At 44.5% G+C, this 27,536-nt stretch overlaps 1 protein-coding gene and 2 long non-coding RNA genes across 10 annotated transcripts in view; 1 reads left to right on the forward strand and 2 right to left on the reverse strand.

Annotated features, from left to right (window-relative positions):
* Positions 1 to 650, reverse strand: part of LOC308636434 (kinase suppressor of Ras 1) — a 34,571-nt gene extending 33,921 nt beyond the window's left edge. For 2 of the 8 annotated variants that reach the window (XM_081271862.1, XM_081271861.1), the window contains exon 1: positions 422 to 645. In XM_081271862.1, the coding sequence (XP_081127988.1) occupies positions 422 to 459 (38 nt within the window). In that variant the 5' untranslated portion in view covers positions 460 to 645. The other 6 variants (XM_081271857.1, XM_081271856.1, XM_081271858.1 and 3 more) reach the window with 6 other exon arrangements.
* Positions 651 to 5,607: 4,957 nt separating this feature from the next.
* LOC308636812 lies at positions 5,608 to 12,576 on the reverse strand. Its single transcript, XR_014019505.1, has 3 exons — positions 12,307 to 12,576; positions 6,993 to 7,160; positions 5,608 to 5,678 (listed from the first exon to the last, which is right to left on the reverse strand). It is a non-coding gene; the product is annotated as an uncharacterized lncRNA (long non-coding RNA).
* A 9,460-nt stretch (positions 12,577 to 22,036) lies between these two features.
* Positions 22,037 to 23,637, forward strand: LOC308636459. Its single transcript, XR_014019419.1, has 3 exons — positions 22,037 to 22,230; positions 22,701 to 22,849; positions 23,533 to 23,637. It is a non-coding gene; the product is annotated as an uncharacterized lncRNA (long non-coding RNA).
* Positions 23,638 to 27,536: the final 3,899 nt, after the last annotated feature.

Below are 27,536 nucleotides of genomic sequence, written 5' to 3' on the forward strand. Positions count from 1 at the left end.
CAGTTACCGAAAGTTAAATATCCAGATGAGGAGCAGGCCTGGGAATGTGGGTTTCCTGCAAGCTCCACAAAGCTCCCGATGGGTGGCCAGCCCAGGACCTCACGACGTCACAGGGTGTGAAAGAGGCTCTCGGCTCCTCCTTCCCACGACTTGACCCTATTCATCCTGGGACCCATGTCTTAGGAAGGGGAGAGGGCACTTTCCCTCATCAGAGTGGGAAAGAGACACAGGAGGGGCAGGGGAGGGCCCAGCAAGTCCATATGGCTGGCGATGAGGTGGGTGCAGGTTTATGGCACTCGAGGAGACAGGCAGGCAGGCTAGGGGCAAAGAAACCCAGGCCAGGACAGATGCCCCCGTCAGTGGGCCTCCCAGCACCCTCTGGTCCCAGCCCAGCTCTGCACGCCTCCCTACCTGGACTCACCTATGTGTCACCGAGAGGCCGATGTCCCTTCGTACCATCTGTGGGGATCCATGTGGAAGATCTGCAGGGAAAGAGGTCAGGTTGGGCAAGCTGAGGAAGCTCTGCCTAGGACAGCTTACACCTGTGACCTTGCACTTCAGAGGTCGCAGGCCAGAAGGGATGCTAGGTGTCACACAGTAGAGCAATGCTGACCTGAACCAACACCTATCAAGACAGGGACAGGCCAGCTAGGCCAGGGAACAGATGTCACCTCCCTCACACTGGGCTTATACTCTGGTGGAAGCTGCCACCTGCCTCTGCAGGGCTCGGCCTGTGTTCCCGTGGGGTCAGCCTTGAAGGCAGGAGGCTAAGCACAGGTGGAAGTGGAAGCTTGACCTTGACCTTGGGTGGAGGCTCAGCCTGTACCCTTCCTCCAGAGGCACCCTGGGCACACTCCTGAGAGCCACCCAGCCGGATCCAGACAGAAAGAGCGAGGACAAGATGAAGCCCCATGTGGCCAACTCCACTGGGGCCCTACCGTTTGAGCTCTGGGGACATCCCAGGTACTCTCTTTCCTTGGTGAGAGAAGGGCCACAGGCTCTGAGATGCCCCTCTGCTTGCCTCCACGGAGGACATCCTGGGGACGCCTCTCCTGATCTGGGTCCCTCTAAGAACCAGTGTTGAAGGCCTGGTGGGTCTGGGTCACTGAAGGCTGCCCTATACACAGCTGGCGCTCACTGAGTGCCAGTCCTTCTCACACAAAGGGGATTTTGATGGGGACAAAAGGCTGAAGATCAGGGACATCACGATCCTATCACCTGGGCTCTCTGGCTCATCTGCCACAGGGCCTCTCAACTGCCCCCTGGGTCCCATGAGAACCCAAGGATGTCAAAACACAGGCTCTAGGAGGGGCTAGTGGCCAGCCTGAGAGACAGACAAGGGGCAAATGAGTCTTCAACTATCTGGCTCTGAACATAACCTGTGGTTTGTACCACTGGCCACAGGTGGGGGACAGGGACATGAGATGGCATGCATGCCAGGCGTCCCTGCTCCTGATCTGGATGGGACTATTGGCCCTGAAGGCCTAATAGCCTTGCTTCTGTGGTTCCGGTGTTACCCCAGCAACAGAAGGATGACAGGGCCCAGGCTGTCTGCGGACGGGACTCACTGGACATTTCTCTGAGGTTTTCTTAAGGGTCTGGGGGCTCCTGTGTGTTCCCTGGGGACAGGGACATGCAGGTTCTCTCCTTTCATATGCCCTGCCCCTGGGGCTCCAGCAGCGCTCCCTGCAGCTCTGTCACTTCCTCCTCAACCCTGCCTCCTCCTGGGGCCCTTCCTGCCCCCAAGTCACTCTCCTTAGCCAGCTAAGGATGGTAAGAAAAGAAACTTCTATTTCATTCAAGCAAAACCAGGCACCCCTGCATTTCCACTCAATTAAAAGCAGATGCCAGGCATGGCCGACTCCCCGGCTCTGCTGCGCGAGAGGCCCTGCAGGACATGCCAGATTCTGTGCCCAACCTGGAGGTGGAGGGGCGGAAAAGGGGGTCCAGGGTTGTCTGGTCTTCCTCCTCCCCTCCTGGGAGGACATCTTCACCCTCCAAGTCCGAGTTGCCTCAAGCAATGTCCCTCTTCTGGACGGTGGGGTTCTGAGACACCAGCCAGGGCTCTGAGGACAGCTGACGTCCACCTGAACCTGGCCAATGGCACCTCCCTCCTCTATCAGAGCAGCCCAGAGAGCAAGTGTCCACCACAGAGGTCTCTGCAGAGATAGCAGGGTGGAGACAGGACTCGCCGCTGGACTGTGGAGGACTGTGACACTCTTAGAGCCTCTACTTCTCAGAGAGCAGCCACTGGCTGGGCTAAGGCCTGCCCATCATTTTTTATTTTTGTCCCCATAACTGGGGACTGAGCCCAGGGCACTCTACCAATGAGCTCTATGCCCCAGCACTTTTCCTTTTTTCTTTTCTTTTTTAAGGATGTAGTAAGAGGGAAAGAAACTGCCCGTGGAGGTTAGCCAGATGGGGAGTATGGAATGAGATGTTTAAGAAAGAGACTAAGTTGCCCAGGCTGGCCTTGAACTTGTGAGCCTCCTGCTGCTGCTTCCCATGTGGCTGGGATGACGGGCCTGTGCCACCACGCCCAGTTCTCAGCCGCTCATTTTAAGGCCACCTGTCTTGTAACTACTCCCTGCAGTGGTTCCCAGTGCCAGTGCCTCTGGACTATGGAAAGGCCACGAAGGTTAAGAGAGGGTCAGAGACGTCCACCCCCGATGGGGACAGCACCACAGACAGGACTCCAGGTGGCAGAAGGGATGAAAATGAATCACTCTTACCAAACCTGGAGGAGACAAAAAGGAGAGAGAGGGATTATGTCACCACACTGGCTCAGCATGTCCCTAGAACACCACCCCTGGGGAGGGAGCAGGCCAGGGGCTGGGACCAGCGACAGAGGCTTGGCTTGGGGCCAGGCTGGCTGATGACTGGGAATTGCTGCAGGCTCTGTGGAAAGAATGTGTCCTCGATAAGAAGGGCCAGGAGAGCACTCCTGGGGACACTGAAACACCACCTTGTGCTGGGCACTCTAATGTGTCAGCTTCCCGAAGCCTCGCCAGCATGGGACAGGCCACCCCAGCTCATAGCCGAGGAACCGAGCTTCATGGAGTCTTAAGTCACATGACCCCTAAGCTGGGCCGGTCTGCTGGCCAAGTTGTGGCTAGGAAAGAGGACAGGAATAACAGCTATGCAGAGCAGGAAGGTGGCCCCCAAGAAGGGCCAGGGGGGAACATACTCTGAGCAATGCCTCTTGTGGGACTGCCATTGCCCCCAGGGATGCAAGGAGCTGGGGGGGAAGGAGGACATTGCATCTACCCTCTGGGCTCACCAAGGTGGCCTGAGCATCCGTGTCCGTGCTGGTTCTGGTGGCCCAGGGGAGGGTGGCTGAACTCAAGACTCCTAGGATCTAAGGTCAGTGATGTCACTGGCCTGACGCCTTGTACCCCACTGTATCAGAGGAACAGGACCAGGGCCTCCTAACCCTCTTCTCAAGAGAACATGAGAAATGAGCTCTGGCTTGAGTCCACCGTGAGGCCCCTCTGCCCACATGGTAGTTACCACTGAGCTCCTCAGCCACATCTGCAGGGCACCCAGGCCCCGCAGGGCAGCCTGCTCAGTAGCAGCAGCATAGGGAACACGTGATTTCTCTGGTGCATTGAAAATCATCAGAGCTCTCCAGGGTCCATCCCTGCTTCAGGATAGGGAGAGCAAGCCCCACTCCACTGCCCACGATAGAACAGGGCCTGAGGAACCTTCTAGAAAAGGGGTGCCTGTGCCAAGGAGAGAAGCCAGGTGCCTCAGCTCTCGGGGGTACAAAAAGTTAAGAGGGACCCAAAGAAAACAGCCCTTTTCCCCTCAGTCCTGCCCACAAAGGCATATGGACAGGAGTGGGCTTTAAAATAGCTAAAAGGAGAGTGATCTAAAGGTCCCTCAAAAGAGGACAAGTTAGAACTGTGCCATACAGACAAGGTTTTAAAACAAGGTCATATGAATTATGACAGCTAATACGTACAACTGACAACCTGCTGGGTCCCTGAAAGAGGAGCCAGGCTACTCAGTAAAAATGGTGGGAGTGGGCTGGGGTTGTGGCTCAGTGGTAAAAGCGCTTGCCTGGCATGTGTGGGGCACTGGGTTCAATTCTCAGCACCATGTATAATAAATAAGTGAAGAAAATACAGGTCCATCAACAATTAAAAATATATATTTAGAAAAAAAATGGTGGGGGTGCACTTTACCATGCACCCCTGAGAGACAGATGGACATGAGGCTATAGTGCTACTGCATTTTTGGATCATGTGACTACCACTTCTTCAAAATACACAGAAATAAAAATAAATAATAAAGATATTTGAGCCAAATATTCTAGTTCTCCCCTTCTGGGCACATAAGAGAACTGCATCATTTGATTATCTTGTTTGGGAAAACTATGGATGGCAATGACTTCTAGGAAACAGTATAGCTATCTCTATCACAGAGAAATGGCTCAGGATTGATTCCAAGACCTCCTCATGGATATTAAAATCCATAAATGCTCAATAAAATGGCATAGTATATATATATATATACACACACACATGTCGCGACCCCTTGCCCGCAAGGAAGACACAACAACAGGAATCTTCTTTCAGCCGTTTATTCAGGCCCCTGATGTTTCTTCTTCTCTCTTTCTCGGATGCCCCTCCCAGCCTTAATAAAGCATCCCAAGCCCCAATGTGAAGCTGCTACGTGGAGCTTTCTCATAGGGTGTTAAAAATTCACGTGCCAACTCTCCCAAATAAGGAGTTGTTTGTCACAGACCACAGCGGAGCCAGCGCCATCTTGTAATGGTGACCACAGTCCGCAGAAACGGCTCACCACAGTTCCCCCTTTTGTTTTCTAAGAACAACACAGGAGAGAGTAGAGGTCCTATCCCACTGTGCAGAAGTGGCTGCATAGTATGGCTCAGCCCCAAGGAGGCGCCTTCCCCAGATCTGAGGCCATATCAGCCGACGCTTTTCTCCGTGGGACGGGGCGTGGACGCGTCTAACCCGCATACAATAGGACATGCTCTCCTTGAGGTCCACTTCAAGGATCACTCAAGTGCAGTGCCTTGCCTCGCATCCTGTATCGTGACGATGGTGGACGAAGGGGGATAGCTAAGGCTGAACTGTGGCTGTATAGAAATACAACGATAAACAAGTTGGTAACACCCTAAAAGAAAGGCACGGGTCTTAAGGCGATAGAAAAGCACTAGTGTGGAAACCCATCTGTGTGCAATGGTAGGAAAGCCGGCAGAGTGCAAGGGCTTTCCAACACTAAGAGAAAAACAAGGAAAGACATGTCGATCCCAGTGCAATGTCCGTAAGACTTGGGGTGCGACGACCATGTCAAAGATTTACTGTTTAATTTGCGCAAGCCAAACTTGAGGTGAGTTGCCATTTTCTAAAGCTGCAAGAGCTTGTATGATCATAGCTTTATCGTGAGCATTGCGGGCCTTGAGGCGACAGAGAAACCACAAGCAGAGAACCATACCGAAGCAACACATTGCACCAAAAATGCCTACCCCCACCCACTCTTTAAAAAAGGAAAAGGCAGAGGATATCCAATCGGTGAATTGACCCAAAGTTACGGGATCGACATGAGTACTGTTCAAGACAGCTATCTGGGTTAGTTGAGACTGGATCATGTCTTCCGCTGCCATGGACCAATTTCCGGCCAAGTATTCGCCAATGATACGGGAGGCATTCCTGGAATCATTAAATCTGACAGAGGTTATACATAAATGTGCACGTTGGTCAACACAGCCCAAAAGCACCAAATCAGCCAATTCTTCTACCTGAGCTTGGAGTAAATCTATTCTTTGGTTGGCAGCTAAAATCCCTGACAAAATATGTTGATTAATTGTATTCTGAGATTCAAGTATGGTGGAAGTTTGTTGAACAACTTGATTAATGGTGGCAGCAGTCTGCACTTGACTGGCCATGGCCACTCCGGCCGTGACCGCTGCAGCAGCAGATACCGCCACGGCTGTCACTATAGCAGCTGAGATTCCAAAATCCCTGCGGACTCTAAGTAGCTCAACAATGGGGAATTCGTCAGGGTCCGCAGTGACTGGGATAGGGACAAAAGTTGGAATTTTCATAACCACCGCTACAGTCCAAGAACCATCCCAACACTCAGATAAGAGACAGGTAACATTAGAACAATCCAGCACCCCTGACGAGGTGTCATTAGCCAAAAGGAGTAAGAACGGGGATTGGACACAGACCATTGCAGGGGGCAATGCGGCATTATATAACAGAGAGTTGAACGAAACAGATGTGAGTCTTTTACCTCGTTCACTCTCCCTAACAGTGCCAGAAACATTAGCCAGCCAACTTTTGGCTCCCAGCAATTGAGCCAGTGCAGAAATATCAGCTGAAGCCCCCTTTTCATTGGAGATCAGCCATTGAAACCAGGACCAACCCACTCCTGTAGAGGAGTTGACACTGTTGTTAAAGTTATAAACATACCTCTTAAGAGAGGGGGAAAGGGAGAAACCTTTAGCAACTTGACGTTGCTCCCAAGAATGATCCTGACAAGGCGTAAATGTTGGGGGGAAACCAAGATTAGGGGTACAGTAAGGAGAGGCCTTAAAATGGGTGGCATTATAAAGACTATTAGAAGAAGGAGGCACTGGGATTAGTACCTCGGAGATAATAGCCAAGGTAGTTGTGTTTAAAGCAGAGCTATTTGCGGGGGTTCCTGAGCCTGTTTGTTCCCTTGAGACTACTTGGCTCAGCACAGCACTGAGAATGCTCCCTGAAACCTGACTGGACCGCAATGGGTCCTCCCAGTTAGTCAAATTCTTGGTCTTAAGACTAATACAATGAGTGTTCCCAAGGCTGAAACAAAAAACTCCTGTGAGATTAACTTGAGATTGATTAAAAATGCTATCCACGTCCCCTCTAGGAGAGGCACAGGGAGCAGACATCTCACATGAGGTAGAGAAAAGAGTGGGGAGGACACTAGAATTACCATGAACCGGCATTGGCATTGGCCAAGCCCGTGCCACTGCCCACCACTGCATTGGTGTCATCTGTGTCATCGGCATCAGCACCAGAGCCAGAGCACTTAGCAGAATGAAGATCCTCATCACGGGATTGCTGTGGTATTTCCTGTTGCTGGTTAGCCGACGTCAAGACTCTTCTTGTCAGGCGTTCAGGGACCCACAACGGTTCCGTGCGATCCTGGGGAAAAACACATACAGATCCTCGTGCCCATGTCAGCACGGGGTCGGGGCCGTTCCATTGGCCCGTAAGAACATCTTTCCACTTAACATAGCCAATCACAGAGGGCTGAGGGGACACATGTCTATCGGCCGCAGAGCGATCATGAATATCCAAATTCAAAAAATTAATGGTAAAGAGAGCTAAGGACAGGCGTTCTTTAGGAGTATGTTCAGCACCTATTCCCCCCTTTTGTTTATGTAAAGTTTCCTTTAAGGTGCGATGAGCACGCTCAACAATGCCTTGCCCTTGAGGATTGTAAGGCAAACCATGAGTAAGTTGCACTCCCATAGTAGAACAAAAAGATGTAAATTGTCTTCCAGTATAAGCAGGTCCATTATCAGTCTTAAGGGACGTAGGTGCACCCCACGCCGCCCAGGCCTCCAGGCAATGAGTAATGACATTACGTGCCTTTTCTCCCGATAAAGCAGAAGCATGAATAATTCCAGAGTACGTATCAACAGAAACATGGACATACTTGAGGCTACCAAAGTCAGGTATGTGTGTCACATCCATTTGCCAGACAACCAATGGCTTCAATCCCCGTGGGTTCACTCCATAAGTAGGGGGATGAAGAAATGTGACACAATGGGGACAGTGTAATACTATCTGCCGAGCATCTGCTCTTGAAATAGAAAAACGCCTGCGCAGTGTTAAAGCATTAACATGAAAATTTTGGTGAAACAATTTAGCCTCCTCTAAGGAGGAAGCCAAACAGATCAACTGACCTCTAGTGGCTGAGTCCGCACAGGCATTACCCTGCGATAACGGACCAGGAAGAGAGGTGTGAGCCCGGATGTGCACTGGATAAAAAGGAGCAGTGCGGCCACGGATAAGCTGTTGAAGCTGATTAAAGTAAGCAGATACATTACGGGCATCACTAATAGCTCCCACAGCCTCCAGGATTTGTAGTGCTTGCACCACATAGATGGAGTCCGAAATGAGATTAAAGGGAAAAGAACACTGTTTAAAAACCTCAATAACAATTTGTAGTTCTACCCATTGTGGATTTCCAGGAGCAAATTGATGCTGGACAGGGGGAGAATCATTAATTACATAAGCTCCCATTCCAGACTTGGAACCATCAGTAAAAATGTTAACAGCCCCCGGAATGGGACTGGATGAAGTTACTTTAGGGAAAATGATAGGATGTTCTTTAACAAAATGGAGTAACGGATGAGAAGGGTAATGATTATCAATATCCCCTTGAAACGAGCAACATAGAATAGCCCAGTTATCTAGAGTAGCACACAAGACACTAAGTTGAGCTTTAGTGTAGGGTATAATAAGAGAAGAAGGTGATTGTCCGAAAAATTGAATGCTTTGTTGAATCCCTTTAAGTGCTAATGCTGCAACAGCATCAGGATAATATTCTAAGGATTTTCCTGGGGATACATGTGGGTGAATCCATAGCAAAGGTCCATCTTGCCACAGTACTCCAGTAGGCTGCCGCATAGTGGCAAGCACACATAACTGGAAAGGTTTATCACTCTGGAGCCTGCATAAAGTAGCATGTTGTATAGCTTCTTCTACTGTCATAAGGGCCGCTCTAGCCTCTTTGGTGAGGCTACGAGGGGAAGTAAGATCTGGATCACCCTTAAGAGTAGCATACAAAGGCTGTAGCATAACATTAGAAATATGTAAATATCCTCGTATCCAATTAATATCTCCCAGCAGTTTTTGAAAATCATTTAGAGTTTGGAGATCCTGAGCTCGTATGGTGATTTTCTGTGGTCGTAATTTGTCACACCCAATTGTTGCTCCCAAATACTTAATAGAATCCCCTGTTTGAATCTTTTCAGGTGCGATATGCAGTCCATATTGAGCTAACAACTTCACTAGGTCTTTATAGGCCTCATGAACTGTCTGCTCTGATTTAGCAGCCAATAATACATCATCCATATAATGAATGATCTTGATGGAGGAATACTTTTGTCTGAGAGGTGCGAGTGTCTTCCCCACATACATCTGACACATCGTGGGACTATTAGCCATTCCCTGCGGCAACACTACCCACTCAAACCTTTGATCTGGTTCCTCGTGGTTACACAAGGGAAGGGTGAAGGCAAAACGCTGCGAGTCTTTAGGATGCAAAGGAATAGAAAAGAAACAGTCTTTAATGTCAATAACAATAATGTGCCAACCCTGAGGAACCGAGGAGAGCAGAGGCAGCCCTCTTTGAATGGGCCCCATAAGTTGCATTTGAGCATTAACTGCTCGTAGATCATGCAGTAGGCGCCACTTCCCTGATTTTTTCTTAATGACAAATATGGGAGTATTCCATGGAGAAGTAGAAGGCTGGATGTGACCCAAGTCAAGTTGTTCTTTAACTAGAGCATGAGCTGCTGCCAATTTAACCGAGGGAAGAGGCCACTGAGGCACCCAAACAGGCTCCTCGGTGAGCCATGTTATGGGTATTTGAGCCCCAGCGGCCCCTAGGAAAAACCCAGACCAAATCTGTCAAGCTTTTGATGACCTTGTACAGGATGCTTACGTCCCTGTAAATGTTTTCCTAGTCCTAAACCTGGCCTATACCCCATATTTTGCATAATCTGTTGAGACACTGGGGAATAGTCATTACTAAGAGTGAACCCCATGTCTTTCATCAGATCACGGCCCCATAGAGAGATAGGTAAATCAAGTACATAAGGCTGAAAGGTACCATTATGTCCTTCTGGATCCTTCCAGACTAGATGTCTACAGCTGATCTGAGGGGCCTGGGCATATCCAAGTCCTCTCAAGGATTGATCAGAAGTCTGCACTGGCCATCCCTTAGACCAGTCCCTAAGTGCTATAATACTACGGTCTGCTCCGGTATCCAGTAATCCCACAATAGATTTACCTTCTATGCTTAATTCCAAAGTGGGGCGATTGCTCATATCTAGTGACAAATAGGCACAATTCCCTCCGGTGGTACCAATCTCATTCCCTGTCCGTGACCTTGAATCAGCAGGGAAGTGATTATGTAAGCTAGGCAAAATTAGCAATTGAGCAATCCGATCCCCTGGGGAGATGGACACAATGCCCCTTGGAGCTTCCACCATAACCTTTATTATCCCTACAGTATCAGGACTTATGACTCCGGGGAAAACATGAAGACCTTGTAAAATAGAGGATGCACGTCCAATTAGCAAACCTACAGTGCCAGGTGGTAGAGGCCCTGTAAACTCAGTTTCCACCAATTGGACTCCCATCTTAGGTGTTAATACGAGTCTGGAGGTGGAACAGAGGTCCAATCCCGCGGCACCTGTAGTGGCTCTCCGCGTTTCATGGGATGGCGTAGAGATGGCCATGTCTCGGGTTCGGGTGTGACATTGTCTACTGCCCCATATATTTGTGGGCCCTGGGGTTGAGGGCCCCGTCGGCCGTTTTTTGGCCCAGCTGAAATAGGCTGTCCATGGATGTCCCTCACTGATCTACACTCTCTTGCCCAATGCTTCCCCTTTTTGCATCTTGGACACAACCCCGGTAGACGAAGGCCATTGGAAAGGCCACCGTGAGAAGGTCCAGTAAAATTGTCTTTTTTGGAATTGTCTTTTTTGGGACATTCACGTCTAACATGACCGGGTTGACCACAATGGAAGCATGTTCCGGCGGCAGGACCGCCCCCTTTTGTAATCCGAAGGACAGCAGCTGCAAGACCTGCATTAGTTAAAGGTCCTCCAATCTCTCTACACACCTTCATCCATGCTTCTATGCCTTTGTTCTTATAAGGAGCGATTGCTGCTTTACATTCCTTGGTGCATTGCTCAAAGACCAATTGCTTGACAAGGGGCATGGCTCTATCAGGATCCCCAAAAATCTTTCCAGCGGCGTCCACCATCCTTGCTACAAAGTCTGAAAAGGGTTCTGTAGGGCCTTGTATAATCTTAGTCAAATTACCAGATACCTCTCCTCTATTTGGAAGTGACTTCCATGCCCGAATGCAAATGTTATTAATTTGATCATATACCTCAAGAGGGAATCCTGTCTGTTGATTAGCAAATCTACCTTGCCCCAAAAGCATGTCCTTATCCCAATGAGGGTGTCCCGCCACATGGTTTTGGGCGGCCTGCTCTATTGCGCCCTCTAGCACAAATGCTCTCCAGTCCAAATATTTACCTGGGGAAACACAAGCCCGAACAAGGCTAGCCCAATCAGAGGGAGTCATACAGTATCTAGACAGACTCTCCACCTGAGTTAGTGTGAAGGCGGCATCCACCCCATAAGTGCGCACAGACTCCGCCAGAGTCTTCACAATTTTGAAATCTAAAGGCTCATGGAATCTTCCCCTATTATCATCCTGAAAAACTGGATAAGCAAGACCCATCTCAGCGTTAACAGCCCTCCATGTTTGAGCATGGAAAGCTCTCCCCGAAACACCCCCGCCATACGGCGGTGGATCCGGAGGATCACATTTCTTGAGCTCCTGTTTATTTTTGTTCCCTTCTCCTATAGCTAAACTCCCTAGCTGGCGAGACAGCCTCCCAAGCTCCTCCTCCTCATCCTCCTCTTCCTCTGACCCACTTTCACATGGGGGTGTGCGCAGCGCACTGAGATCTGGATACAATCGTCTCTTCCCCTGTTTCATGCTCCGCACACTTCCATCCTCCCGAGATACCTCACTTCCTGCCGTCTCCGATTTCTCCTCATGTAATTGTTCTAGAACTTCCTGTCCTTTAGTAAGTGCTTCCTGACATCTGCCATCTGTGAGGCAACTACGGACCATTTTCCAAAGGGGTATCACCCCGCCCTCTAATATGCCCTGCTCAGAAGCAAAGTCAAGATCTTTGCCTAATTTACCCCAACTAGGTATAGTAAGACTGCCCGAAAATGCAAACCACGGTGCAGCAATATCCATCTTCTGTAAAAATCTTTGTAAAGTACTATGTTTCACTTTCAGGCCCTTGGAACGTAACAGGCCGTCTAGGGCCAGAAGAAGCGGACTTGAAGATGCGGCACCCATGACACAGCAACAAAAGAAACACAGAAAACAAAAGTGAAAGTACACAGTGCAGCTGCAATAAAATATAAAGCTCTCTCTTTCTTTGTAGAGGAGCTGACCCCGCTTTGATCGCGGATCCCACTTACTGGGACTATCCCCGCTTTGGTCGCGGATCCCACTTACCTGGGACTAACCGGTGCACCACCCCTGACGGCTGAAAGTTCTGGTTCCCGGGTTTCGGCACCACTTGTCGCGACCCCTTGCCCGCAAGGAAGACGCAACAACAGGAATCTTCTTTCAGCCGTTTATTCAGGCCCCTGATATTTCTTCTTCTCTCTCTCGGACGCCCCTCCCAGCCTTAATAAAGCATCCCAAGCCCCAATGCGAAGCTGCTACGTGGAGCTTTCTCATAGGGTGTTAAAAAATCACGTGCCAACTCTCCCAAATAAGGAGTTGTTTGTCACAGACCACAGCGGAGCCAGCGCCATCTTGTAATGGTGACCACAGTCCGAAGAAACGGCTCACCACATCCCTGTCTTTGTTCAAGTAACTTTCATTATGGGACAGAGTCATTCCACGCCTCTGTCCCTGACCCTTGATCACTGGACTGAAGTCCGCATAAGGGCTCAAAATCTTTCTTTTTCAGTAAAACGTCAGACCTGGCAGACTCTCTGTGCCACAGAATGGCCCGCCTTTGGAGTTGGATGGCCTCCAGAAGGATCCTTCTACTCCCCACTGATTCAAAAAGTCAGAGATATTGTTTTTCAGCTGGGGCCACATAGCCATCCAGATCAACAGCCGTATATCTTAACTTGGCAGGACCTCTGCAAATCTCCTCCTCCATGGGTGAAGCCTTTCCTTGTCCCTGCCCCCGCTCCTGCTCCTTCCCCCACGATTCTGTCTCTCAAACCCTCTGCTCCTCCTCCTCCTCTACCCTCTGTTCTCCCTAAATCTCAAGATTTGACTCTACTGGACTCTCCTCCCCCTCCTTATCCCCTGCCCTCATCCCCCAACCCCCAACACCCTCTAAGTGATTCCCCTGCTGCTGACTCAGCCTCTCCACCATTGGAGGAAGCTGAGCTGGCCCAGTGCCCTCCAAATGACTCCCCCATGGCACACACAGCCCCTCCTCCCCGAAAAAAACTGGCCCAGCTAAAAGAACTCAAAGAACCCGCCGACGTTTTCACACCAGCCTACTTGGGATGACTGCCAACAATTCCTAGGGACTCTCTTCATGACAGAGGAACGAGAGAGCATCCTCCCGGAAGCTAGAAAAAAATATCCTCGGACCAGATGGGTGACCGACACAACTTCCCCTTGAACCAACCCAACTGGGACCCCAACACCTTTAAAGGTAGGGAGCATCTGTCCACTTATCGCCGGGCTCTAATAGCGGGTCTCCGAACAACCACTAGATGGCTAACTAATTTGGCCAAGGTAAGAGAGATTATTCAAGGACCTAATGAATCTCCCTCTATGTTTTTGAAAAAAATTATGGAGACATATAGGAAATATACTCTTTTTGATCCTCAGGCAGAGGATCAAAAGGCATCTGTTACGATGGCCTTTATTGGGCAAGCTGCCCTACATATTAAAAAAAATTATAACGCTTAAATGGATTACAAGATATGACTTTGAGAGATTTAGTCAGAGAAGCTGAGAAGGTATACTATAAGAGAGAAACTGAGGAAGAGAAGGAACAAAGGAGGGAGAAAGAAAGGGAGCAAAGGGAGGATGAAAGAAGCAAAAGACAGACTGAGACATTGACTAAGGTCCTGGTTACAACAACAAATAGGCCAGAAGTTAAGAGACAGGGAGACAGAAAGGGATACCTGGGCCCACGCCAAAAGCCATCTTTGGCCTCAGATCAATGTGCCCACTGTAGAGAAAAAAGACACTGGGCCAAAGAGTGCCCTAAAAAGAAACAGCCACACCAGCCAGCCATTCTAACTCTGGAGGATGACTAGGAAAGTCGGAGCTCGGATCCCCTCCCCGAGCTCAAGATAACTTTTGAAGTGGAGGGGACCCCAGTAAACTCTGAAATGGATACAGGGGCAGTATACTCAGCCCTTAAGGCCCCATTGGGCCCTCTATCAACTAAAAGGTCTCTAGTTCAAGGGACTAATGGCAGTAAATATCGGGCTTGGACAACTAAGAGGACCATGGACCCCATGGACCTGGGGAAAGGAAAAATCCATCACTCTTCCTAATGATCCCAGAATGCCCGGCCCCATTGATGGGCAGAGATCTGCTCACCAAACTCCGGGCCAGAATAACTTTTAACCCTAAAGGCCCCCAAATGAAATTTCTAAATCCTTCAGTAAAAACTCCTATAGTCATGGCTTTAACTATGTCAGTAAAAGATAAACATCAACTCTTCACACCCCCCCAAGACTGATCAAACAGGCAAGCTACCCCAGAAATGGATAACAGATTACCCAGATGCCTGGACAGAAACTGCTGGGTTAGGCCTAGCCGTAAAACAACCTCCAATAACAGTGAAGTTAAAAACCTCAGCCTCCCCAATTAATATTAAACAATATCCTCTGAACAACAACAATAACAAAAAAACTAAAGATGGGATAAGGCCCCATATTCAGAAATATCTGGCCTTAGGGGTCCTAAGGCCCTGTCAATTGACCTGGAACGCTCCCCTGCTACCAGTAAAAAAGCCAGGAACCGGGGACTATCGCCCCATTCAAGACCTAAGAGAGACCAACAACAGAGTGCAGGACATTCACCCCACAGACCTAATCCGTACAATCTGCTTAGCATCCTGAACCCTGAGCGAAAATGGTATACTGTTCTGGACTTAAAAGATGCTTTCTTTTGCTTGCCTCTGTACAAAGATAGTCAGTTGCTGTTTGCTTTCAAATGGGTAAACCCAGAAACCGAAACTTCTGGTCAACTAACTTGGACTAGACTCCCACAGGGGTTCAAAAACTCCCCCACCCTCTTTGATGAAGCCCTCCACAGAGATCTCAACAACTTCAGAACTACGCACCCCGAAGTCACCCTGCTTCAATATGTGGATAACCTGCTACTGGCAGCCGGTACCAAGGAAAACTGTGAGTCTGGGACCCAAGCACTATTATCTGAGCTTGCTCAACTCGGGTTTAGAGCTTCTGCTCAACTCGGGTTTAGAGCTTCTGCCAAAAAGGCCCAAATTTGCCGGCAAGAAGTAATCTTCCTGGACTATTCCCTTAGGGGCGGTAAACGATGGCTCACTGAGCCCAGAAAACAAACCGTTGTGCAGACACCACCCCCATCTAACAAGAGGACAAATGAAGAGGCTAAATTGACAGCCCCAAACGGAGTAACCATGTTAACACTTTCCACACCGGGGGAACATAAGGACACAGACACCGAACTCCTCGACTTTACTGAGCCCAGCCTGCAATTTCAGAAAGCCTTACACTACATTAAAAATGTACATCAACTCACTCACCTTGGTTCAAAGAAATTGCAGGCATTCCTGAAGGATCAAGAACAGAGTTTTCCACTAACCGGCTCACAGCAAAAGGAAATAGCTGAACGGGTAACAAAAGCCTGTCAGGTCTATCGATTGGTTAATACTTACCCTTCCAAGCTTCCTGCAGGAAGGCACCTTCAAGGAACCAGACCAGAACAATTTTGGGAAGTGGACTTTACTGAAATTAAGCCAGCAAGGTATGGACTTAAATATCTCCTAATCTTTGTAGATACATTTTCAGGATGGATTAAAGCCTTCCCCACAAAAAAAGAAACGACGAAAAAGGTGGTCAAGAAGATCCTGGAAGATATTTTTGCAAGATACGGCCTGCCTAAGGTAATAAGGTCTGATAATGGACCGGTGTTCGTGGCCCAGGTAAGTCAGAGGTTAACCAGGACCCTGGGGATTAATTAAAAGTTACATTGTGCTTATAGACTCCAGAGCTCAAGACAAATAAAAAAAAAAATAAATAGAACCATTAAAGAGACCTTAACGAAATTAAGCTTAGAGACCGGCATAAAAGATTGGACTATGCTCCTGCCTTATACACTGTTTCATACAAAAAATACTCCCTCTGTTTCTTTGTGTAACCTCACCCCCTATGAAATTCTCTATGGTGCCCCTCCTCCAGTAAGGGACCTAACCCCAACTCTAAGACCTAACAATTCCTTCCACACCCCCTTGCTTGACAGACTTAAAGCTCTTAAAAGAACCCAGCGATACCTGTGGAAACAGCTGGCCACTGCCTACCAACCTAGGGACGAAGGGACTCCACACCGATATCAAGTGAGAAACTTCATCTACGTAAGACAACATCAGGTGTCATCCCTAAAACCCCGCTGGAAAGGACCATACCAGGTGCTACTTATAACACCTACAGCGGTAAAGGTAAACGGAATCACTTCCTGGATCCATGACTCTCATCTCAAGCCTGCGCCCTGTCCAGACTCTGGCTAAAAATTAAAAAAAAACTAGTAACCCTCTCAAATTGCGTATTTGCCGTGTGGATAAGGCTATAGACTCTCCCCTTGACCACCAGTAGTCCTAACCCTCATCAGCCCGTACAACAGCGATGGCTAATCACAAATCCTACTGGACAAAAAGTATGATCTATCTCACATACAGCCCCCTTAGAGACCTGGTGGCCATCTCTCCACCCAGACATTTGTCAGCTGGCTATAGGTCTTTCCTATTGGGTATCCCTGATGAAGAGGATCCCACTAAAATTCCATTAAATCCCTTCTGTACCATAGATAATAGAAACAAACATTATGGATGTAGGGACACGCGAGCCAGAAGTAGGTTGACTATCCTAGATTATTATGTTTGCCCGGCGGACTATCAAAGCCACAAACAGTCATGGCTGTGTGGGGGAAAAACCGACTTCTCCTATAAGTCATAAGGATATGAACATACAGGGGCTACCTGATGGAACCCAAACCTCCGCCGGTTCTCAGACCATTGCCCCCTTGCTGAAGTAACAGGTACTGAGGTATCTCTCCACCCATTCACTCCTCTCTTCTCCTGTCAGTGCCCACACCGGGTCCCACCAGGTCCTCTTACCAGCTAACCCAAAGCTCAAACCAGCTGAGGAGAGCCCTCAGACCCCTATCCAAGATGTAATGAAAATGGCCTTTAAAGTTGCTTTGTCATCACTGAAAACAGGTTACTAAAAATTTAAAGTCCCTCACAGGCTTTTTGGGATACTCACTCCAGTCTTCCCCTCTACTCTACCTGTTCTACCACTCAAGTTTTTGTTGCTAGGAAAATCCCAAACCCCTTTCCCATTATTCTTTTACATCTATCCTTCCTCATTCTCAAATCCACGGAGCTGCTCTCAACACCGCCTTCCCCATCCTCCCCCTCTATACCAGGCCCACAGAAAAGTCTTAACTGACCTTCTCCAGAAGTCTTCACCATGACTGACTTTAAGACTTTCAGCAAAAGAGTCCCTATAAAAGAGTTCAATATAGATAAACTTCCTCTTTTCATGTTGCCCTGTTCTACTTGGCCACTGGCTGGAAAAATCAGCACTCCTAAGCTAGACACCCCCTTACTAGTTTTTCACAAAATATGTGAACAGGGCCTCTGGCCTTGAGCTGGGGCTTCACAGAGATGGCTACATTTCTAAGATAAAAAAGTTATCAACTGGGCTCCATGGTAACAGCTGACAAAAAAAAAAAAAGAAAGAAAGAAAAAGTTCTCCCCCTCCCAGGTGTCCTTGAAAAGTTAACTTGCCCAGAACAGAGAAAAAAAAACAGAAACAAAAACTGTTTTTTGTGAACTTCTGCAGACTGTGAACTTCTGAGCCCCTTCCCTTACATGTTGAGTACAAAATTCTGAAACTACCTAAACTTGGGGTTCAGGGGATTAATTGATTACAACAGAAGCAATGCCCTCTGAATCCAGTTGCAACCAAATAGGACTGTTTCCCTGTCTTCAGTGCTATCTTAAGTGCCTTGCCTTGTCCGTCCCTACAACAGTATAATTCTATATACTTAAACATTATTTATGTTTTCATAAAATGGTCAACAGATGTGATTAATTGTAATAATAGTACAGATGTTTCCCAGAGTGCTCTATCATGACGCAGGTTCATTTAAAGATCAAATAAGGGGACATACAACCCGGTTCCGCCAGGAACCTGTATCCCTCACTTTAGCCATCTTATTAGGAATGGGACTTGCTGCAGGGGTGGGCACAGGGACCACTGCCCTGGTCCGTGGGACACAACAAATGACCCAATTAGAAACAGCAATGGACCAAAACTTAAAGATATTAGAAACCTCCATCACAGCTTTGCAGGAATCTTTAACCTCTCTCTCTGAAGTTGTTTTACAGAACAGGCGAGGGTTGGACCTCCTCTTCATGAGAGAAGAGGGCCTGTGTGCTGCATTGAGGGAAGAATGTTGTTTTATGCCGACCATACTGGAGTTGTAAAAGAATCTATGAGTAAACTAGGAAGACGCCTTGAAGAGCGTCAGAGAGAGAGAGAGGCCCAAAAAGGGTGGTATGAGTCTTGGTTCACACAGTCCCCCTGGTTAACTATGCTTTTATCAGCCCTGGCCGGTCCTCTAATAATTCTTATATTGTTGCTAACTCTAGGACCCTGTTTGCTCAACCGTGTAGTTTCCTTTCTCCAAGCCCAAAATTAGACAAGTCAAACTTATGGTAATCAGACAACAATATACCCCACTAACAGACACGGAATGTGACACCCCCCAATGATCACTTTTATGATTAAAAGTAGCCAGAAGAAGTGAAAAATGAAAGGTTAATAAAATAGGTACTTGTCACTCCGTTTCTCTATATGCTTAACAAAACACTGTTTGCTAATCTTGTTCCCAGGATGTGCTGTCCCCAACTGTGAACTGTTTGATAATCTTGTTCCCAGAATGAGCTGTCCCCAACTGCCAAACTACAAAATGTAACTTCTCTCCCTGCCCTCTCCAAGGAAAGTATATAAGCTCTGCTTAAGCTGTTCTCAGGGCTCTATCTCTCTTTGCTATAGAGAGCTCTGGGCCCTAGCATGCTGGTCTCCAAATAAACCCTCCCTTCTGCTGTTGCATAAGACAGTCTCTTGTGGTCTCTTCCTCCGACGTTTCGCCGGACCCTTACATTACAAACAAAGATGTTGTGTCCGCCGAAAACTAAAAAATAAATATTAAAAAATTCTCTCTCTCTCTCTCTCTCTCTCTCTCTCTCTCTCTCTCTCTCTCTCTCTCTCTCCTCTCTCACGCTCTCTTTAAAAAAAAAAAAGCAGAAAGCAGAATGACAGTTTCTTTCAGGAAGGGAGCCCCACCCTGTAGCTGAGCAGTTAGAAAATTTTTTCCTTCATCCGTTCTTCTTTCAAAATGGACATGTTACCTCTGAATGTATCCTACAGCTGAGGGAACTAAAGGACTAATCTCCATCTGTAATTAGAAGACAGAAAATGGAAGCCAGAAAATCCAGATTGGATAATTTTTTTCTGCACCTATTCTGAAGGTCAGGATAATGGGCTGAGTTCTTTCTATTTTGAAAAATGAATTGTGTGGTAGGTAGGATCCCAGAAACTTGGCTCACAGTGTGATTGTTACCTCCTGTCGCCAGGGGGCAAAATTGTGACATATGCAGTCAAGAGGAGAAATGAAGAATGTCCATGCGCTTCTGCCCCTTTCAATGCTTTATTCACTCAAATTACTTAATATAATTTCACTCTGTAGGTTCTTAATCAAGAAAACGACAATCCTTAATGCTAGGCACTGCGATAGACATTATCCATTCACACTAAACAATTCTAGATTAATTAATTCACAGCAAACAATTCTAGATTAATTCTAAGCACTGCAAAACACACTTAATCATGACAGGCTAATTACGGACATTCCCTCTGCATGCTAAGTTCAAAAGTCTCAAGCCTTAGGCTTTATGTCCAGCAGATACACACTCACTTAGACTGCGGTGATCAGGTACAGAACCAAGGCAGGCTTTTCCTGGTGTGGAGTCGAAGACTGGTTGAGCAGAGAGTCATAGGGAGAAGTTGGGACTCTCACCAAGGTCCAGGTAGAGTTTGAGAGCCGTGAGGATCACGCAGAGAATCAGGAAATGATGACAAGTGTTGGGATGTCAGTCCAGGTCTTCATCAGGCTCTCTAGCTCAAGTGCATCCTTGTTTCTGCTGGCTGAATCCCTATTTATCAGTTCTATTATTTATACTGAATTTGGGGGCTTTTGACCCCACTTTCAATCTTGATCAGCTACCACCAGATTTCTCCATGACATCATTTACCCTGGGGTCAGAAACATCTGGTCTGGTGGTCTCTATCCTGATCTTCTTGCCTTTCCTCTTATCAGGCGAGGACAGCCTGCCAGAGGCTTCATTCTATTTATGAGGGTGAGGGGAAGTAACTTGTTTGAGGCCATACTGGAGGGCTCTGTGGGTGTGCCTGGTGAGACTGCAGGTTTCAAACTGGAGTTTTTAAAATGGAGTTGCTTAGGCTCAGGCCTAAGTCCATCCTAATACCTCCAAAAGATTTCATGTGTATCAACTGCAAGGAAATCTATCACCTTGGCATTCAGATGTATTGATTGGGGTTTGGATTTTAATAGATTACTGCATTCATATTTTCTATTTCTTTTCTTTGTCCTTCTCCTCCCCCTTCCTCTTCCTCTTTCTTCTTCTTCTCTTTGGTACCATGAATTATACTTGGGGGCACTTAACCACTGAGCCACATCCCCAGCCCTTTTTATTTCTTATTTTCATACAGAGCCTTGCTAATTTGTGTAGAGTCTTGTTAAGTTGCTGAGGCTGGCTTTTGAATTTGCAATCTTCCTGCCTTAGCCTCCCAAGTCCCTGGGATTACAGGCATGTGCTTCTCCACCCAGATCTATTTCTTCTTTGATAATAAATGGTCTCTACCACTTACATCTTCAACTTTCTTGGTGAAAAAGCCTACACCTAAATCAGTTTCTCTGGGGCTGGGGTTATAGCTCAACGGTGGAGCATTTGCCTAGCATGCTCGTTCCAATCCTAGTGCCAAAAAAAAAAAAAAAAAAAATCAAGTACCTTCTCTGCTTTTTCTTTTTCCCTGACCTTCACCCCTTAAGTCTTCATTGCCTCAATTGCTCCTTGATGGCTTTAAACAGATTAAATTTTGCCTACTTTTCTATATATTTTTTCTGTTGGAAAAATATATAGAAATATATTGGGGCTGGGGATGTGGCTCAAGCGGTAGCGCGCTCGCCTGGCATGCGTGCGGCCCGGGTTCGATCCTCAGCACCACATACCAACAAAGATGTTGTGTCCACCGAAAACTAAAAAATAAATATTAAAAAATTCTCTCTCTCTCTCTCTTTAAAAAAAAAAGAAATATATATATAGTCTGCCATTAGCCATGATACTAGTTTTAGAAACAGAAGTTGTTTGCCATTCACTTTAAAAAAATTTTTTTTCTTAGTTTTTTTATTAGTTGTTCAAAACATTACAAAGCTCTTGACATATTATATTTCATACATTTGATTCAAGTGGGTTATGAGCTCCCATTTTTACCCCATATACAGATTGCAGAATCGCATCAGTTACACATCCACTGTTTTACATATTGCCATACTAGTGACTGTTGTATTCTGCTACCTTTCCTATCCCCTACTATCCCCCATCCCCTCCCCTCCCCTCCCATCTTCTCTCTCTACCCCATCTACTGTAATTCATTTCTCTCCCTTGTTTTTTTTTCCCTTTCCCCTCACATCCTCTTATATGTAATTTTATATAACACTGAACTAGTAGTAGTACTAGTACTAGTACTAGTACTAGAACTAGTAAAATAAGTACTACTAGTATGAACTAGTAGTTGTATGTATCACAGATATCTTCTCCCATTATATGGTTTGTCTTTTAGATTTTGTTTGTCACTTAGTTTTAAAATGATGTCTTTAGTTCTGCAATTGTTTAAAATTTTAATGCAATTAACTTACACTATTCTTCCGGTCAAAACCCCCCACCCCCCAGCATGAATCTGTCTGATGGAGATGTGATAGGATTTGATATGGAATGGCCGCCAGTATACAGTAAAGGGAAACTAAGCAGAGTTGCACTAATTCAATTGTGCGTGTCTGAAAGCAAATGTTACTTGTTTCACATTTCATCAATGGCAGGTTGGTTATCTCTTTTTCTTTGTTTCATTTTTATATTGCTGATAATTGTAATATGTTAACTTTATCCCTGTAAAATTAAACTCTTTCATTACCTGGTACTTCTTTCATCATCTTACATATATTTAACTATTTAGTTTCCATCTGATTCACTCATATTCCTGTTTAATTTTCATAGCACCCTGTGAAGCATTGATATTTTTTCTGTTTTAAAGAAGAGAGAAATGAACTTTAGAGGATCTGGATGACCAGTAATATACTGTTGGTTCTAGCAGAGTACTCACACTCATTTTTTCTTACCATTTATTAATCAGGAGTTTTTGATTTAGGCAAGAAAAGAAATACTTGAGGTGAATGTGTTTCCGAATTTAAACTTAACATAAGCAATTTAAAAATACAAATGGCATGTGTAAGAAATAGAGAATAAATCCATTATACTTAACAGAACTTATGGAAATAACAAAATGTTATAGTTTTTCCCCAGGGATTAAAAATGTTGCTTGAAAATAAAGCAATTAAAAAGGCAGGTGTAGGAATTGAAGGAGATCAGTGGAAACTTCTACGTGACTTTGACATCAAATTGAAGAGTTTTGTGGAGTTGACAGATGTTGCCAATGAAAAGGTAGAAATAACAAGTGTATTATTTTCATAAACAAGACGATACTGTGGTTTTTCTCTGTGGATGTTATCTTGTTTTTAAAAAATAATTTAAGCTATGTACTGTTTTTGTATGAGTACAAAAGTTCTGAGTGAATGTCCCATAATGAAACCTTCAATTTTAATCCATCATTTTGGCAGTACTTAGTTTCTTTAAGTTTCCTGTCTTTCTTATCCCCAATTCTTGGTATTGTTTGACTTTATTTTCTATTGCAAATTTAAATATTTATTTTAAGTTTTTTTAAAAAAGTATTTGTACCAATAACTTTTTTTAAAGAGAGAATATAAAGTAGCTATTGTGATATAATTCTCTGAGTGGAAGTTTGACCATTAATTCCACTTCCTCTATTTCACATATTTTATTAATGAAGTCATTAAATTCTCCTATTTGGCTGGGCTGTGGAAAGCATACTAAACTATTGGGCTTTCCCCCCCATGAACAATACTTGTAAAGTCCAATAATTTTAATACCTACATTGGCAAAATTCCAGAGTTAAATTCTTATACTGTAGACTACAAATGAGATTTTTAGTGACAGAAAATTTACTGAGGGTTGTTTATTTGCGGCCTGGTCATGTGGTGGTATTCAGGAATATCTGATTATAGAAGAAGGTAATATTTCCCATGTTGCTTTCTTATTACTTCTAGCTGAAATGTATAGATACCTGGAGCCTCAATGGTCTGGTTAAACACCTCTTAGGTAAACAGCTTCTGAAAGACAAATCAATCCACTGTAGCAATTGGAGTAATTTTCCTCTCACTGAGGACCAGAAACTATATGCAGCCACTGATGCTTACGTACGTACGTACTTAAAGATTTTTAGGTTGTTACGTATTTTTTAAACCTTAGCATAAATTACTTTAGAGTAACTTTATTGTGGAAGAGGCATAAACTCTACTAAGATTATTAATATCAGTTTGGCAGCAAGAAATGCTTTCATGAATTGACACTTAAGTCTTGGTATTAATTAGCAAGTATCAGTCAATACATTGCTCAGTACTAGTTATTTTCATTGTCATGAAGCCAAAATAATGTGTATTTTGTATATAGAAAAAATGTGAAACTTGCTGAAATCATGAAAGACTAATGAGCTCAGGCTTGGAATGCACAAATGGTGATGTATTCAATAATTGCTTATAGCAATTCAGAATAAGAATAGTTGCAAGACATTTTCTATATTGAAACTGGCCTTATTTCTTATATTTAAACTGTGGCAAAAATTTAGAAAAATTGCCTCCAAATTTAACTTGCTGCTTCTGTTAGATATATTTTTATTAGTACAAGTTTATATATAGTCAAATCTCAGCTTATCTTTACAGATAGCATTATTTGTATATATGTATTTAATATGAGGAATATATTTTGTTCCACAGTTCATTTCTTTTTCCCTAATTCATACTTTCATTTGTTGATGAATTTATTATTTCCCATTTTGCATCTATTTTTAGGAATGTAAGCTTAATTTGTAACCAGAAAAATAATTTGATTTTTCTTATCAGGGTAATAGGGTGATACTTTTCCTTTAAAAAAATTAAAAAACTTTTCAAACTATCAAAAGTTTTGTAGCAACTTCATTTGTGAAAAATCATTTTACTTGACTATTCCTGTTAACCATTCTTAGAAGGAGAACTGCTCATACACTAACATTCTTAGCTGATTTATTGAAATGGAAGGAAGTAGATATCTGTAATCAAAGCAGATTCTCTCACTATAATGTATTTTGTTAAATTGTATTTATAAGTCATATGATACCTGCTCATATATTGAGTGTTAATAAACAAAAACTTATATTTTAAGGCCAAGGCAGGTTACTTTCTCCATTCTTACAAATGGAATGTTGATTAAATGAAGATATTTGTGTACCATAGTAGGGTTAAATTCAGTATTCTGGGTGCTTTGGAGATCATACTTTTGGATTTATCTAAAGCTGAGATGTATACCTTTATTTTGGTTATCTTTAACCTGCACCTATTTTTCTGTTTTCCTGTAGGCTGGTCTCATTATTTATTGAAAATTAGAAATTTTGGATATTGCTATGCACATGTTCGCTCCAAATAAAGGTATGTTATGATCTAAAAAGATAAAAGGTGAATCTTCTTTTTTTGTGAGATTTATTTCCAAAAAAAACCCCAATATTCAGATATTTGTAAAAGTATTTTTCAATATTAGAACTTCTCAAATGTCTGAGCAGTGTTGCGTGAAGGTGAGATTTATCAAGATCAAAGATTAGAGTTTTAGTACGTTACTTGTGGTGGAGCAGCATTTATCACTTTTGTTTTGTAGCATTGGAATTTTGTTGGAAATTTGTTGGAATTGGGACTTGTAGGTTTGATAATATCACCAAAGCAAAAAACTTTCCTCCAGGCTAGAGATTATGCATCCTTGCTATAACTATTTAAAATGCTTTATATGTATAATGCTTTAAAATGTTTAAGATGCTTTATATTTTTCTAGTTTAAATCGTCATATTCTTTCTGCTGTGTTTCTTCACCCAACTTCAGTGCCCTTGTTAGATGTTGCGATAGATCAGTGACTGCATAAAGAGTTATGTGGAGTGGATGAGCATGCTTTTGTGTTATGTAGACCAGTGGTGGAATCCCAGTCGTGTGACCTGGGGTATATCTCTTTCCCTATGTTTGGAATGTGGATAATAGTACAATATGCAGCTGTAGAGAGAGTTTTTAATACAGCTTGAGCTTCTCTAATCTGAAATATGGAAGGCTTTGAAATCCAGAACTTTTTGAGTGTAAACATGATGAACATATTTTGAGGTATTCAATAATATTTCCTAGAGAGTGATGTTTTAGGCAAGACCTTAAATATGAGCAGGCATTAGCTACCTGAAGAGAAAGGGAAAAGTGTTGTAGACCCAGGAAAGGCCAGGTGCAGAGTGTTAGAGATCAGAGATATCATGCTGGTTGTGAGCAATTGAAATATATTGAGTCTAATGGGGTAATATAGGAGAAGCAGAAAAGGGAAAGAAGACAGGCTGTGTTAAGAAGTTCATGTTTCCTCCCAAGAGCAATTGAAGATTTTAAACACAGGAGTGAAAAAACATTATATTTCAAAATAAAACGGATCAAAACAAAATTTGAACTATAGAGTACAAAGTGTAGGAGGGCAAAAGTCAAAGTGTGAATTCCCTTTGGGAGACTATGACAGTAAACCCAAATGAGAAGTAATGTTAACTTACCAGTTCTTTGTATTGAGTGATGTGGATATCGTCAAACTACATTTAGTAGATTGGTATTATCAACAGAATTTGAGATTTGGATGAGAGGCCACAATTTTTTTATCCATTCATCCACTGAAGGGCATCTGGTTTGGCTCAGAGACCATTTTAATAGTCCAGATAACAGATGATAATGGTTTGGATTAGGCTAGTAGCAAAGAGAGGTGGTGAGAAGTGGTGGATTCTGTAGATTTTTGAATATTTAGTGAAGTATTTGTAGATGAATGGTCAAAGACCATTCTTATGTTGTTGGCATAAACAACAGTAATGAATTTGGGGATGAGGATTCATACAGTATGATTTAGGATGTTAAAGGAGAGAAACCTCTAAGACAGCAAAGGGGAGGAGGCTTGTAGGCATTTAGATATGTAGGCTGTATCAGAGGACAACATGAGTTAGAGGTAAAAAATTGGGACTAAACTCTAAAGAACTCTTAGTCTTTAATGGTTGCATGGAGGAGAGAACACCACAGGAGTTATCCCAAGTATGGAGAAATCCAAGTGAAGAACATGATCTAAACAGGAGGATGTTATCAACTGTTAAATTCTGCAGAGAGTTTGAGGGACTGGGACCTAGCATTAATCATTAGCTTTGGTAATGTGGCAATGTTTGTAAACTTTTACTGTAGTAGTTTTAGTGTACTGGGTGACAAAAGAGAGAGAGTGGTCATTTGGGACATTAAAGCAGAAAGGGGTCTAGAGGCTTTGGTAACAGGAAGGTATCATAACCATAGCAAGTGTTGAGTAGTGGGATGATGTGGGTGAAATCATATTAATGTCAATAGAGGAGTAATTAAATCTAAGGAATGGGATCTTAGATGTGTGTAAACAATCTTTTTTAGAAGCTTAGTTTGAAAAGGGAATATTCATTGATTCATATAACACACATTTGTTGAGTGCTTATTATGTGTTTTGTAAGTGCTGGAGAAAATTCTTTGAGCAAAACAGCCCAAGCGCCTTCATTTCATTTGACTGAAATGAGTGAGGAAGGCAGGTGGTTATCTGAAGGATGAGCCTTGCATAATTAGAGGAACAAGTGCAAAGCCTCTCAGGTTGAATGCTTGCTTTGTTTAAGGACCAGTGAGTGTATCTGAAGAGAAATGAATAGGGGTAAGAATGGTGGGAAAAGAAGCTTGAGCCAGATCATTTAGGACATTGTATGCTGTGAAGCTGACTTCATGTTGTATTAATGAAAACAAGTGTGGTGCTAGGTGATGGGGAGCCCTTAGAGGGTATGGTGCAGAAGAATGGTATGATTAAAATTTTATTTTAAAAGGGTTTTCCTGGCTGCTGTAAGAGGGAAGGGAGTTAGGAGACCATTTTATTTATTTGTTTGGTTTTTTAGTTGATTTAAAAAAAATGACAGCAGAATGCATTACAATTCTTATTACGTATATACAGCACAATTTTTCATTTCTCT

Source organism: Spermophilus citellus, assembly GCF_964194105.1.
Source record: "Spermophilus citellus genome assembly, chromosome: 17".
NCBI lineage: Eukaryota > Metazoa > Chordata > Mammalia > Rodentia > Sciuridae > Spermophilus > Spermophilus citellus.